This window comes from Mastigoproctus giganteus, chromosome 2 (assembly GCF_048544385.1).
Source record: "Mastigoproctus giganteus isolate SK-2022 chromosome 2, ASM4854438v1, whole genome shotgun sequence".
Classification (NCBI taxonomy): domain Eukaryota; kingdom Metazoa; phylum Arthropoda; class Arachnida; order Uropygi; family Thelyphonidae; genus Mastigoproctus; species Mastigoproctus giganteus.
The window spans coordinates 19,647,883-19,664,231 of record NC_143576.1 but is presented as its reverse complement, the minus strand read 5'-3'; the positions used below and the strand labels follow the sequence as shown (position 1 = coordinate 19,664,231).

General features: G+C 39.5%; 1 protein-coding gene across 4 annotated transcripts in view; it reads right to left on the bottom strand.

Moving 5' to 3' along the window:
- The window catches only part of fmt (phosphatase 6 regulatory subunit 1-like protein fmt), a 477,658-nt gene that overhangs the window by 210,885 nt on the left and 250,424 nt on the right, over window positions 1-16,349 (bottom strand). For all 4 annotated transcript variants that reach the window (XM_090388378.1, XM_090388363.1, XM_090388382.1 and 1 more), the window contains exon 14: window positions 5,963-6,048. In XM_090388378.1, coding sequence (XP_090244504.1) covers window positions 5,963-6,048 — 86 coding nt within the window. The remainder of the gene's footprint in view (window positions 1-5,962; window positions 6,049-16,349) is intronic.

Sequence of the window (16,349 nt, the reverse complement as noted above, 5' to 3'; positions counted from 1 at the left end):
ATAATTTAATTTGCCACACAGATCGTAACGTACGAGAGTAATATTCGTAGAGTTTTTAGAATCAGTGATTTGACACAGATAGCTAGCATGACAGTTGGAACCACCTGGGTGGCAACAGATAGTTAAATTTATTATTTATTATAACTACTTAGATTTTACAAACGTAATTTTTAACTCAATACATATAACAACTTACATTATACAAACATAATGTTATAACTTAATACATATAACTTGAGAGGAAATACGAAATTCATATAATGTCACTCGGCTGGAGATAAAACTTGATACTGAAATATATACACAGATGAGACAAAACATTGTGACCAGCAATTCGTTATGCAAATCAAAGCAACTGCAGGTGAACCATGGCGCATGCGCAGGTCCGGACACGGTATAAAAAATACCTCATACTGAACTCCATTAATCAGTGTTACTCTTGTTCTTCAGATGAGAAAGGCAGCGGACTTAAGCAAGTTTGACAAAGACCAAATTGTAATGGCCAGATGAATGGGTCAGAGCATATCCGAAACGTCATGGTCAGCCATGTTTAGCACCTACCGACAGTGACCCGAGGAGGTGAAACCCATGGACTGCCAAAGAGGTGTTGGATGACCATGGCTCATCGATACTCGAGGTGAGCAAAGGCTCTCCCAGATGGTACGTGGCAACAGGAGTAATGCGTCACAACACAGTACATCGAATAATGTTGAAAATGGGGCTGCGTAGCCACAGGCCGCTCCAAGTGCCCATGCTAACCACAGTTCACCGGCGACAGCACCTGCAATGGGCACGTAAGCATCGAAACTGGACCTTGAGTGATTGGAAGGAGGTCATAAATATCCCAATGTCACAAATGCATTGGGATATAAGTTTAGTGTTATATTTTTAATTGTACTGAATGTGAAAGTTTCGAAATTTTAATTGAAATTGAATCGAAACCATGCCTCAAACAAGAACAGCAAAGCAAAAGGCTCAAGCTAGTAGGAGTGCTGTGGTTCAGGGGAGAGGGGCACAAAGGGTGATATTGTTGTACACGTTGGCACTAATGATATTAAGAGTAGGAAACCAGCAAAATTACTTAACAAGTACAGGTCAATGTTGGAAAAAAAAAAAAAAGTCATGAGTTAGGGTTAAATTTGAAAGTGTCTGCAATTCTGCTCGGACACGATAGGAGGGAGTACATGATGAGAGCCTTGTGCAAAGCTCAAGGGGTATAATTTTTCCCTGCCTGGTCTGTGCTTGTTAACAGGAGAGACTGCTTCTACAGGGATGGGATAATCTTAAATAGAAAGAATGCAAGTACAAAGGGTACTAGGAAAGTTTTGCAATATGACGCAACAATGAATCACAGGAAGCTGCTTGTTGCTGCATGTTGAGACATGTTCATACGTGCATAGTAGCCGCCGCACCAAGTTGATGGGCTCAGTTATTCATTAGTAGTGAGAATGTAAAGTGCTTGCGATGGCATCGTGGTCACGAAATGAGATAAGGACAGTTTTGCGGTATAATTTCGTGCGTGGTTTAACCATAGACCAGTGCTTAGAAGAAATGACTCTTGCACTAGATGATGATTGTCCACATCGTACAACGATATTCAGGTGGTATAGAGAATTCCAAAGGGGAAATTTCACTCTGGAGGATTCTGAGAGGCCGGGAAGGCCACGAACGTCAGTTACGGAGGAAAACGTTACTGCTGTGAGGAAAATGCTTGACGAAAACAGGCGAGTGACCTACCAACAGATAGAGGATACTTTGGGCCTAAATGCACCAGCAATTCGTTCGATTCTGCAAGATCATTTGCACGTGAAGAAACTTTGTTCTCTCTGGGTGCCGCATCAACTGACTGAAGAACAGATGACACGACGTGTGACTTGGTGCCGGGAGATGTTAAAAAAGTTTGATAAGGGACAATCTCGGTATGTGAACAACATCGTGACAGGTGACGAGACTTGGCTGTACTATTACGATCTGCCGACCAAGGCTCAAAACAAAGTTTGGGTCTTTGATGATGACGACACACCCGTAATTGTCAGAAAATCCCGATCTGTAAAGAAGAAAATGATAGCTGTATTTTTCAAATCGAGTGGAATTGTGGAACGTGTCGTTTTGGACACGCAGAAGACAGTCACAGCTAAGTGGTATACTGAACAATGCCTGCCTAAAGTCATTGGATCTATGAAGAACCTGCGGCCAAAGTCAAGAATGGACACCTGGTACCTCCATCACGAAAATGCTCCAGCTCACCGCGCCAAAGCCTGCACCGAATATTTGACCACGACAGGACTGAAACTTCTCGAGCACCCTCCCTACAGTCCAGACCTTGCTCCCTGCGACTTTGCACCATTCCCGCATGTGAAAATGAAGCTAAAAGGGAGGCGGTTTACCAGTGATGAGGACCTTCTACGGGCTTGGGACAACAAGTGTGCTTTACTCCCTAGTGAAACTTGGCAGAACTGGTTTAAAGATTGGTTTCGGAGGATGGAGAGGTGTATTGAATGTAGAAGAAATTACTTTGAAAAAATTAAATAAACAAAGCTGTATTGCAAAACTTTCCTAGTACCTTTTGTATCTTTGCTGATGCTATCGAGGCAGTGTTAGGTGAGTTGGAAAACTTCTAGCTTGATGGGATACATGGATTACTAGATTAACAGTAGCTGCTGGCAGATGTGAAAGTGATCTGTGCCCTGCTTCTATTGAAATGTGCAGCAGGCTGGAAAACAAGGTGTGGGGGATTTCAGAGACTGCTGGGAGTCATCGTGGAAAATAAATACTTGGGCTATGTTAGGGTAACTATGAATAAAAACAGGTGTATGTATACTTGTGTGTACACTAATGCTAGGAGTTTGGCAAATAAAAAATTTGATGAATTATAGGTGTTGGTCAGAACATCAAAGGCAGATATTGTTGGAATTGCATAGGCATGGTGTTGCACAGATATAAGGAATGCAGAATTGGAATTTGGGGAGTAAAATGTACGGAAATTTACCTTTAGCCAGTGGGGTTGATATGCTGGAAAAAAACTTCCATCTGCCATTGTAGAAGTTGACAGTTTAAATAAATTCAGGGCAGAACTGGACAAACATTTGGAGCGAATGGATGGGTGAAATGGGAAGGGTCGTTTTTTTTTTTTTTGGCTGATGCTGTATAAGCTTGTTTTCTTGTATCATATGCCTTTACTAATGCTAAGGCTTTACATTAGTATTAATGATAATTCTCTATTCTTAGGGGCACGAACTCATCACTCAACTGGATCAACGGAACGAGAGACGAGAAATTATGGAGAAAGTCAGTCTTGTTGTTCATTTTTGAAACCCCATTTCAGTAAAAATTAGCACAGAAAAATATTACTGTAATTCCATATATTTTATGTTTTTAGTTGGAATACATTTTAACTTATAAAGTGAAATCGTTAATTTCTTTTAAAAATAAATTATATCATTTTTAACACAGATTATAGTTTTAATTTCTTACATAAAGAGTTTCAGAACCTAACCTAACTGCCATTTTTCAATAACAGTACCCCGCCGAACATGGAATTGGCATGTGTGGAAGTTGGTCGGAACATAATTGCCCACGCTCAATGGGGTCACCTGTACCTGGTTCATCTTTAATAAATCTTACCATATATAAGAGTTTTTTTACAGAGCCAGTGAAGCGTCTTAATTAAGGACAATGTGGCAAATGCTTCACCAAGATGACTCTCTGTTCTGCTAAGTTCACGGCACAGCTATCGGTGTTCCTGTCAGTCTGACAGGAACACCAAAACAGAGCCTCTATGATATGAGATCAATGCACTAAGTAGTAAACCCAGTTTGCTAAAAACTATGTACAGAAAGAGGATAAGTTTGAAATGAACAATGACTTTTAATGATATTATATCATATAAAATTTATAACAATTATTTATAAATTTGAATGAATTGTTCAAATTATTTTCAGTGATTATTCCTCTCATTGAACGGACACATGCCTCACCCTTTATTACAATAAACATGCCACTACACAAGCACATAGTCACTATCCTTAGATGAAACATGCCCTTTTGTTAGCTTTTACTTGCATAGTGTTAAAGTTGTCAGGTCAATAACTGAAAAAATATAACATATTTGCATATTTTAAAAATTTAGCAATAACACAAATTTGACTAAAAACAAGAAGAAAACTAAACTTATTGAAAAACCTGAAGACACATCTGATTATCAGATAACTTCTGTATCAGGTATGTACTTATCTTATTAGACTAGTTGCTATCATAGGTGTAGTAAACTTATCATGTCCAAAAACAGCTTGAATAGCTGCTTTCCTTTTCTCTATTTTCCATGACCTTGTACCAAATGTACATGACAGCTGAAAAAGCACTGCAGATACAGGAGTTTACACTACAATCACTTGAACTGAGGAAATTTCCTCATATCAAAATGCCTCAAAAAGCATTTTATATTCAACACTTGCATTTTGGTGTTGTAATCAGTGTCTCAGAAAGTAATGTCAGCAATTCATCAGTGTCCTCTAGGGCCATTTTCAGTCACCTCTATAAAGATATCAGTGACCCCTGGAATGAGTATAACAAAAAAATCTTAATGATTTTATACTTATTCCAGGAGTGAGTGATTAAAACTACACAGTAAGCCTTTCAAAAGTGTTCGAGGATTAGCCCATTTTAAGGGCTAATCCTTGCATATGCATAAAGCATTTATTGTCTTCACCATGTTCATCTGCATGTAACAAACTCAACTTCCAGTATAATGATTTTAAAGAAATTTTATATTAGACACTTTCAAAAGAATTCATCAAGCTGACCTAAATTTCATTTAAATTAGAGAAAAAGAAACTCAGCATATATTTTTTTTCATACATATCACACACAAGCTAATCATATGGTATATTGAAGCTGAAGCACTAGATATTATGTTTCTTGCTGTGTACTGATTGGAGGAATAAGTGGTAATAAATGGTGCTCACACAGAAATGAAAGTTCTAAGTTTAAGCCCTGTGCATATAAAACCAATTGATTTTTTGAAGTTTTTTTTTTTTTTTCCGTTATAAATTTACTAAATATATAAATAATCAATTATTATTTCTTTTGTTATGTTAATAACTGCAGAAACATGAAATATGTTATATTTCAACTGTTATTAAAGTTAAGGGAATAAGTACATTACAAAAATACTGATTTCATATTATGATCTGAGGTAAGTATTGCTATTTGTTAATTTTATTAATGAATTAGTGAATTAGCAATTAATTGCCTATGAGGTAATTAGATTTGACTTCAATTAATTGTAGAAAACAAAAAAATTCAGTTAATTTAAGAAATGAAAGTCAAATGCACCTTAAGTGCAATGCACTGCATACATTATCAAACTCATTAACATTTTCCCCGGTTGCGTCAGCTAATTTTCAACTGAAGTTTAAGGCTTGAACCAGATACCTTCTGGATGATCAACAGACTGCAGTGCTGAGGTTGAGTTGTCATGAAGGCGAACTGGATGTCCACAGGTATTATTAAAAATTTTAAATGCTTTGAAAGCAAGACTGTTATCATGGCAATATATTATCAAATTTATTATTTTCCCTGCTGGCATCAGCTAATTTTCAACTGAAGTGGAGGGCTTGAATCAGATACCTTCTGGAGGATCAACAGACTGCAGTACTGAATGTCCATAAGCATTATTAAAAATTTAATATGCTTTGAAAGCAAGACTGTTATCATGGTAATAATAATCCCTGATAACTAGCACAAAATGATGGTTAAACCAGTCCATGAAAACAATCCTAGTAGTCTTAGAACTGGACTTGTTCCAAATGAAAAATAGCACTAGAATCTAAAAACATGTGTTAATATTAATATGTATAAAAAAATAACACATACTGAGACAAAAAATATAAGAAAGTAATAAACTGAAATCTCAATATAATTTTTAATGTATAGCAAGAAGGGAAGATGTGTTTATACTCACTAAAGGTGTCTGATTCTTCTTGTTTATTTCAACTAAAGTTTCTGTTGTAAAGGTTTCCCATCGTTTAGTATATTCTTCAGGGAGTTCTAGTAACAGCAACAGAAACTCATTAACTACCAATTTAAATTTATTGATAAAAGATATATAAAATATTATATAGGGTGTCCCAAAAGTCACTACGTATTTTGGTGTAACTGTGATTTTTCAAATAAATTTCATTACGACAAGTATATTTATTCTCTTTTACATAAAACATAAGTATTTTAATGTGTTAGAGATGTGAGGGCGCCTCCGTAGCCAGGTGGGAAGGAGCAGCAGTGCGTAGCACACGCTTCTTGATTAGACCGGGGTTCGAGCCCGTCACCACCAAATACGGTGGATGCGGAAAGGTCATTCAGGGAATAACCACCGCATATCCCGGAGCAATATGGCCTTAGTTGCTAATGCTCCCAAAAAAAACCCTAATAACCAAAAGTGTTAGAGATGTTATTATATTTTTTATTAATTTCTTAATGTTCTCTTTTCAGACCCACAATTCACAATCAATGAATGTTCAAGAGCAAATATTTGTTGTAACATCCTGCATCAAAGGAATGAAGTTTTGTGAAATTAGGGAAAGATTTTCAAGATTTCATAGTGTGGTCCATTAAGCTGTTATTTTGGATTTGATCAACAAGTTCTGCACACGCTGCTGCTCGACATGGAAGATCTTCTTCATGCCGATCATGCAACGGCTGGATGTGGTGGGACTTTTTCATCAGTGCCAAACCCGAAATTCTGTGAACTGATGTCTTGGGTATGTTCAGTCTTCGAGATCACTCCATAACTGAAATTTTGGGTCCTCTTGGAATGTTTCTCGAATTGCTTCAATGCTTTCATGTGTTTTCCTTAGCCATCCACATCTCTCCTCATCACGCACAGACCCAGTTCTTTTAAACTTATTCACCAGTGCACAAATTGCACAGTCTGTAGGACTGGGAATAGGAAATCTCCTTGAAAATCTTTCCCTAATTTCACAAAACTTCATTTCTTTGATGCGGGATGTTACAACAAAAATTTGCTCTTGAACATTCATCATGAATTATGGGTTTTGCCTAGAAATCGCGTGTCACTAAAGATAAGGATAGGAGCAGAAGAATCCTTTTTGCAAGATATAAGACAAGACTGAGTTTTAGAAGGGTTGAAATCAACTAAGTTGTCTTTGCCCCACTGGAGAATTACCTGAAGATCGGCATTTAAGGAATTGGTAGCAGATTTTCAAGAAGTTGAAGCTGATTGAGCAGGACAAGGTTTCTCAAAATGGAAAGTGGAATGCAATGTGCTATCATCGGCAAAACTATGGATAGGATTTCCAGTCAATGGAAGAAGGTCATTAATATACAAGCGGAAAAGAGTGGGGGAAAGAACTGAACCTTGGGAGACACCGGCATTAGTGGAGAAGTTAGAAGACAGAGAGCCATCTACCATCACCCTCAGTGAGCGATCAGAGAGAAAACTGGATAACCAATTACTAAAAACAGTTGGCAAACCATAAGATGGAAGCTTGTTTAGAAGACCTTTATGCCAAACATGATCAAAAGCCTTTGAGATGTCAAGAGCAACTACTTGTGTTTCACCGAACCTTTCCATTGAATTAGTCCATAAATGGGTAACATAAGCCAGAATATCACCAGTGGATCGACACTGACGGAATCCATACTGGATATCGTTGATCAGATGGAAGGTTTCTAGGTAGTTTAAGAGTTGGCAGTTAATTGATTTCTCCATTACTTTAGAAAGAGTAGAAGTAATTGCAATGGGACGATAACTGTCAATGGGAGGGATTTGTCACCCTTTTTAGGAACTGGCTGGATATGAGCAAATTTTCAAGCAGAAGGAAAAACACCTTTGGAATAAGAAAGTGAAAAAAGGCGGCAAAGAATAGGAGTAAGTTCAGGAGCACAGGTTTTGAGAACAAGTGGAGAAATACCATCAGGACCTGGAGCTTTCTTAGCATCAAGATTCATCAAAATCCTTCTGATATCCTTTTGACGGAAGACCACAGGAGGAATTGAACAGAGCGTGGTGGGAATGGTGGGAGGTGTTTTACTAAGATCATTAATACATGAGCTGGAAGAAAAATGGGATGTCAGCAGGTCAGCTTTATCCTTGGCTGAAGTGACAGCAGAACCATCTGGTTTGGACAGAGGTGGGAGCAGAGATGGACAAAAGTTGCGGCCAACAGCTTTGGCAAGAGACCAGAATGCTTGGCTACCATTGGGGCAAGAAGCAAGTTTTCTACTCTTAGCCTGTTCAAACTCTAGTTTGGACTAATTAATAACTGCTTTACAATTGTTGCAAGCTTTGGTGTAGGCAGAAAATGAAACTGAAGAATTAGAAACAAGCCAATTACGATATGCAACATTCTTCTCTCGAACAGCCTTAGCACATTTATTGGAAAACCAAGGTTTAGATAATGGACAAGATTTTAAAGTGGAGTGTGGAATAAAGGATTCCATTCCTGCAAGAATAATTTCACTGACACGATCTGAGCAAACGTTGACATCAGAAGTTTTGAAACAGTAATCTGACCAAGAAAAAGAAGAAAAGAAATCTCGCAGGTCATCCCATTTTGCATTCTTGTAATGCCAAACAACACAAGGTTGAGAATAGCCATGAGATAAAGGTTCCATTGGAGAAGAGACAATCACCAAGTTGTGATCTGAAGTGCCTAAAGGACCTCTCACTTCGACCGTGTACTTAGAAGGGTTGTTTGTGAGAAAAAGATCAAGCGTATTGGCTGTATGATTAGGATTGTCAGGTATTCTTGTAGGTAAATGAACAATCTGTGCTGGGTCATTAGCAATTGCAAACGCCTCAGCATCTCGACCTGCTGGGTACTAGAAAATGGAAGCCAGCTGGAGTTGTGAACATTAAAATCACCAAGGAAAATTACCTCACCTAGTTAGGAAAGTTGGACTGGAGAAAGTCAAGTTGCAAAGAGAGGAAGTCAAAGAGCTCCAAGTGATTAGTGGAGTTGGGAGAATGGTAGAGACAACAGATGAATTTGACACAATGAGGTAGAGAGATTTTAAGCCAGAGAAGATCAAAGAGAAGAGATTCCAAATTGCCAAGTCTCTGACAGGGAATATCAGAACGGACATATGCACAAGTACCACCTTTGAGGCGAAAGGAATCATACAGCGAATAATTTGGGTATCTGAGATGAGCAGTAGTTGAATCAACCGATAACTGAGATTCTGTGAGAAAAAGTACATGGGGTTTGGCAGACTGCAAGTGGAAATGGACATCGCTGAGATTAGAATTGAGACCACGTATATTTGTGAAATGAATTAGGAAGTGCTTGGAAGGTTTAGAGCTTGCTCTATTAGTTGACAATTCATGGTGTATTCAATAGTAGGAAAAAGTGGGTGGGACATACTGTATGAAGTAATGAAATTTTTGGATATGGCGTACACGTGGTAAGAATATACCGAGATCCTTGACATAACGTGGCCTCGACAATGCTCCCCGCATACACACTACTCGGACTCCCTCCAGTCACTATCTGGCAGAGTATCTAGCAAGATTATACACTTGCTGATCCAGAAGCCTCCTAGAGAGTTACCAATAGGTTCAGTCCAGTGTACTAACTAGCGGCTGGCCTGCGAACACCGTTTTAGAGCTGTACCCTCGAAATCTAAGAATTATTGGAACTCGCCACGACGTTCATCATAACCTCAAAAGTCATCAATCATACTGCATGATGGAAGAGGGAGGGAAGGGTTGACCGGAACTTAGCTCTAGAGACTAAACATGGGTTCGACCACTTCAAGCCTCCAATAAGCAAAGTGGTGGTATTTCACCGGTTGATGAGAGTCATCTACCACCTAGTACTGCCTGGTAACATAGAGGGGCGACGTTCCTCCATGAGGTGTGGGCGCCACACCTCGACCCCTGCTCATGTTGGTTCATACCTGGGTGGTCACCCACCATGTACTTGTGCATGGAGGTTATACCCAGGATTACTAACAGTCCCACTATCATGAAGGTGCAAGCAGAGGATTTGGCTGTCACAGACCGTACGGACTTCGCCGAAACTGGGTCCACCTGACTTGAGTGTCACCCGAATATCAGTTCCATCAGCGTTTTAGACTCCCAGGTAGCAAGTACAGCTTGTCTGGCATATCTGAGAGAATGTCTGTGATAACTTCAAGGACTCAAGGACTAATAACAAAGGGATTTGTTGTTTTCTGTATTCATTAATGATACTGATGAATGTATATTGGGATAAATTAGCATTAGCATTAGCAGAGGCATTTGAGGCAAGAAAGCAAGATTATGCAGCATCAGCCAAAAAAAAAAAAAAAAACCCACTTCCACTTCACCCCTCTGTTCGTTCGAAATACCTGTCCAGCTGAGCCTTAAACTTATTTAGGCTATCAACCTCCACTACAAGGGATGAAAGTCTGTTCCACCAACCAACCACCCACTGGCTAAAGGCAAATTTCCGCACGTCTATCCTACATCTGTCTTTCCTCAATTTGAATTTATGCCCTCTCAGGTGATTATTCTGAGCTAGAGGAAAAATCCCATTAGCATTGAGCATGCTCAAACCATTCAAGGCTTTATACACCTCTATCAGATCACCTTGCTGGTGCCTAGTCTCCAGACACTGTAATTTGCAAAACTTAAGCCTTTCTTCGTAAGAGCACCCCTTTGTTCCATTCACTAATCTTGTTGCCCTTCTCTGTACTCGTTCCAGCAGCTCTACATCGTTTTTGAAATGAGGCCTCCAGACCTGTATACAGTACTCTAGGTGTGGCCTGACCATTGCCTTATACAAGGGTATAATAACTCCTTATCCCTGCTGGAAAAATTCCTGCATATCATTGACAATACTCCATGAGCTACTCTTGCAGCCCGTCTGCACTGCTCAGAGAACTTCATATCTGCCTGCACAACCACCCCCAAGTCCCTTTCATTCTCTACCACTGTCAGTGTACTACCACAGAGTTGATACGTTGCTCTGGGGTTGCTGTTTCCCATGTGTAGTACTTTACATTTGTCAATGTTAAACTTCATTTGCCACCTCTCAGCCCATCTGCTCAACCTTTGCAGATCCTGTTGCAGCAGCATAGTGTTAGTAGTGTCCTTGACAACCCTGCCAACCTTTGTATCGTCTGCAAACTTGGACATTAAGCTTGATATACCATCATCAATATCATTTATAAATACAGAAAACAATAATGGACCCAACACTGAGCCCTGAGGGACTCCATTAATAACATTAGTCCACGATGAGCAGTGTCCATTGATTACCACTCTCTGTCTTCTTCCCCTCAACCACCCCTTTATCCATAGCAGCAATTTGCCTCCAATGTCACACTGCTCCAATTTGTGTAGCAGTCTTCCATGTGCAACAGTATCAAAAGCCTTTCTAAGATCCAAGTATATAATATCAAAGCTATTGCCTGCATCCAGTTCTTTTGTGACTGCATCATAGTATCCAATCAAATTAGTCAGGCAAGACTTCCCCTTAACAAAACCATGCTGTGTCCGAGCTATAACTGAAGTCTTGCCAAAATGTCCTGCAGTGCTTCTTTAACCAGTGCCTCCATTAATTTTCCTGGAACAGAAGTTAAGCTCACAGGTCTATAATTACTTGTGTCAGCCTTTGATCCTCCTTTGTGAATTGGGGTCACATTTGCACATTTCCAGTCTATGGGTACCTCCCCTGAGTCCAAGGAAGCTCTCATAATTATGGCTAAGGGTTTGCTTACTTCCTTTGCTGCCTCCTTTAATATAACTGGATAGATCCCATCCACCCCGGGTGCCTTTCTTGTGTTTATCTTCAACAGTTTCTCCTCCACTTTACTCCCAGTTATTTCAAGATTCTGTAGCTTACTGCTAGAGTTGAATACACCTCTGGCATTCCCCTCGCTGAATAACTCCTCATGTGTGAATGTCGATGCAAAATATTCATTTAGTTTGTTAGCTACCTGAGCAGGATCATCAACAGTTGACCCATCAATATCAAGTGGACCAATCTGATTCATCCCCTTCCTTCTAGAGTTTACATAAGTACAAAGGGTACTAGGAAAGTTTTGCAATATGACGCAACAATGAATCACAGGAAGCTGCTTGTTGCTGTATGTTGAGACATGTTCATACGTGCATAGTAGCCGCCGCGCCAAGTCGATGGGCTCAGTTATTCATTAGTAGTGAGAGTGTAAAGTGCTTGCGATGGCATCATGGTCACGAAATGAGATAAGGACAGTTTTGCGGTATAATTTCGTGCGTGGTTTAACCATAGACCAGTGCTTAGAAGAAATGACTCTTGCACTAGATGATGATTGTCCACATCGTACAACGATATTCAGGTGGTATAGAGAATTCCAAAGGGGAAATTTCACTCTGGAGGATTCTGAGAGGCCGGGAAGGCCACGAACGTCAGTTACGGAGGAAAATGTTACTGCTGTGAGGAAAATGCTTGACGAAAACAGGCGAGTGACCTACCAACAGATAGAGGATACTTTGGGCCTAAATGCACCAGCAATTCGTTCGATTCTGCAAGATCATTTGCACGTGAAGAAACTTTGTTCTCTCTGGGTGCCGCATCAACTGACTGAAGAGCAGATGACACGACGTGTGACTTGGTGCCGGGAAATGTTAAAAAAGTTTGATAAGGGACAATCTCGGTATGTGAACAACATCGTGACAGGTGACGAGACTTGGCTGTACTATTACGATCTGCCGACCAAGGCTCAAAACAAAGTTTGGGTCTTTGATGATGACGACACACCCGTAATTGTCAGAAAATCCCGATCTGTAAAGAAGAAAATGATAGCTGTATTTTTCAAATCGAGTGGAATTGTGGAACGTGTCGTTTTGGACACGCAGAAGACAGTCACAGCTAAGTGGTATACTGAACAATGCCTGCCTAAAGTCATTGGATCTATGAAGAACCTGCGGCCAAAGTCAAGAATGGACACCTGGTACCTCCATCACGATAATGCTCCAGCTCACCGCGCCAAAGCCTGCACCGAATATTTGACCACGACAGGACTGAAACTTCTCGAGCACCCTCCCTACAGTCCAGACCTTGCTCCCTGCGACTTTGCACTGTTCCCGCATGTGAAAATGAAGCTAAAAGGGAGGCGGTTTTCCAGTGATGAGGACCTTCTACGGGCTTGGGACAACGAGTGTGCTTTACTCCCTAGTGAAACTTGGCAGAACTGGTTTAAAGATTGGTTTCGGAGGATGGAGAGGTGTATTGAATGTAGAGGAAATTACTTTGAAAAAATTAAATAAACAAAGCTGTATTGCAAAACTTTCCTAGTACCCTTTGTAAAGAACTCTTTGCTGTTTTTCTTTGCATCCCTTGCCAAGGATTTCTCGTAATCTGCCTTTGCCTGCCTAACCTCCTTTGTAACTTGGTTGCATATCTTGTTGCATATCTTGGTTGCACACTTGTATCTATCATAGGCTTCTGTGTCATGTGTTAATTTGTAAGTATCCCATGCATTTTTCTTCTCTGCCATATGCCTCATTAGTTCATCTGACATCCATTTTGGCCTAAACCTTGAATAATATTTCTTAGTTGGTATGTAAAGCCTAGTAGCTTCCAAGATAAGTTCTTTGAATGCTTCCCATTTTGAATTTGCCGTTGGTAACATCATCAGTTGGTCCCACTGTATGATATGCTGCTGCAACAAAAACTAGACGAGTTGGGCAGATGGGCTGAGAGGTGGCAACTGAAGTTTAACACTGATAAATGCAAAGTACTGCATATGGGTAGCAGTAACCCTAGATTAATGTACCTGCTGTCTACACTCAGGGTATTTTTCAATTTCATTTCTCTACCTTTTGAAGTACAATGCAACCCGAGTCTTTTGCTCAATCACGTTAAAAAAAGTGTAGCTGTTGTTCTGTCCCAGGAAGGGCTTTCTACGCGTGCTATCACTGATAAAATAGGCTGCAACCAGTCAACAGTATCCCGGGTGCTGAAATTAAAGCGTGAAACCGGTGATGTGAAGAGATGACCTGGATCAGGCCGTAAGATTGACTATGCCTTCCCAAGATTGATATTTGAAATGGCTATGGCTTCGTAATCACCATGATAATAGTCCTGATCTAAAACTGGACTTTGAGATGGCCTCTGATGTTGAAACAAATGCAGGAACTATCCAAAGACGGCTTTTGAAATGTGGTCTGCATGCCAATCGGCCCAAGAAGAAGAAGCAGTGTTTGTTGACCCAATAAATGAGGAAGTAGCGACTTGCTTGGGCTAAAATGCATATTTCATGGGAAAAAGAACAATGGGAGACCATCATATATATTCTGACGAATCGAAATTCAACCTGCAAGGCTCAGTGGGAAGCAATATGTCAGAAGACGAAAATTGGAGGCATACCATCCTGACTGCATAACAGTAAAGTTCCCCACCTGCCAGATGGTCTGAGGATGCATAACAAGCAAAGGGGTGGGGCAAATTCAGTTTATTAATGGAATGGTGACTGCAGAAACCTACACTGCTACCTTGGAGGAGTGCATGAAACCCGTTATTAGGAATCACCACACAGACGTCCAAAATTGCATTTTTCGACCGAACTCAGCACCTTGCCACAGCAAAATTGGTAAGTTTTATGCTATTTAGATTTAATGATGAGTTGGCTCCTTGTCTCACAAGGCTTAAAACATAATTACACCAATGTTTTTCCTCTTTTTTCTTCATTAAGGTGCAGTCATACCTCAGAAATGCTGGAATTACAGTGTTGGACTGGCCCAGCAACAGTGCAGATTTGAACCCTATTTAAAATTGCTAGTACATAATGTCATCTAAAATTGCTCAGGAGAAGCCAACAAGTAAGATTCAGATGTAGGAGACCAATTTTGTGGTACCACACCCTTCATTGTAAGGGTGTGGTACCACAAAATTGGTCAACTGTGTATCCAGAAGTTGATTAATATGCAGATTTGAATCCTATTGAAAATTGCTGGTACATAATGTCGTCTAAAATTTCTCAGAAGCCAACAAGATTCAGCTGCACGAGAGCATTGTAAGGGTGTGGTACCACAAAATTGGGCAACCGTATATATCCAGAAGTTGATTAACTCTATGCCAGATCGTTGCAAGGCTGTAACTGCAGCTCGAGGAGGAACAACAAAATATTGAGGACTTATTTTGCTGATTTACAGTGCATAACATTATTATGTTAACTTGTCATTTCAGTTTGTAAACGTAAATGCAATAAAATGTATGTCTGGTTGTCATGATTGCCATTTGCATGATTTCTCATATTTCCATTCATTATGCATTTTACCCTTTGGGAAGATATTTATGGGAATTAGGTATATCAGGTGGAGTCTTTTTATTGGATTTCATTCGCAGAGATATATATCCCATCTAACATGCATTTCGAACATTTCTGCAACCCACAACGTAGTGCAAAACACATTTGCAAAATTCACAAGTGATGCAGTTTTTTGTCCGCCACTGTATATTTCAATGATTGACAGTTAAATAAATGATTAAGTATATATGGATATATGACTTTTAGGTGGACCATTTATTAAAAACAGTTGAGAAATACAGGTCTAAAAAATTTCAGATGGAAATGGACAATAGATGTCCATTTCCATCTGAAAAGATTGAGATTACATATATTTGTGAAATAAATGGACAAATTGTGAGGAGTTTTAAGTTTATTTTCTATACAACTATAATCTTTTTTCAATAAGTTGATTTCAGTATATCTTTATAGATATACTGAAAACTAAATTTTTTGGTTTGTCATACAGGTTGAAATCCACAGCTAACTCTTACACAAAGAGTGGCAGCATCCTATAACTTTATCACTATTTAGATTTTCTTAAATCACAAGTGACAAAGCAGAGGCGGATTTTGTTTAGTAATAAAACATACTGGGAGAGCTATTGACTCCTGAAGATAAATAAACTATTAATCAAATCCAATAAACTTCTGATACTATACTCAGAAAATATAAAAAAAATACTAAGAAAAGGAAATCAAATCAACTTCTGATTTGATTTCCTTTGAGTCATAACACATGGGAAAATATATTCAAAGTTAACTGAGTAACTGTGGCACAAGTCCAAATGTAGAGGTAATTTAAATTGGGGGGGAGATGACAAGATTGCTCTACATAGGAGCAGACAAATCATTTGCGGATTCAGGAAAAATCCATGTAGTCTACTAAGATAGATGAGGATTGCTGCTGTTACAGCAGCAATCCTCACCTATCTCCAGATTGCAGTAGAAATCAACACCATACTGCTGACTCTTCCAGCATGACTTTGTCCTCACACAAATGTCGACAGACTGCTAAAAGAGCTGCAGCTGCTGCTAGGCAGTCAGGACCTCAACAGAGCACTCTTGGTTTCT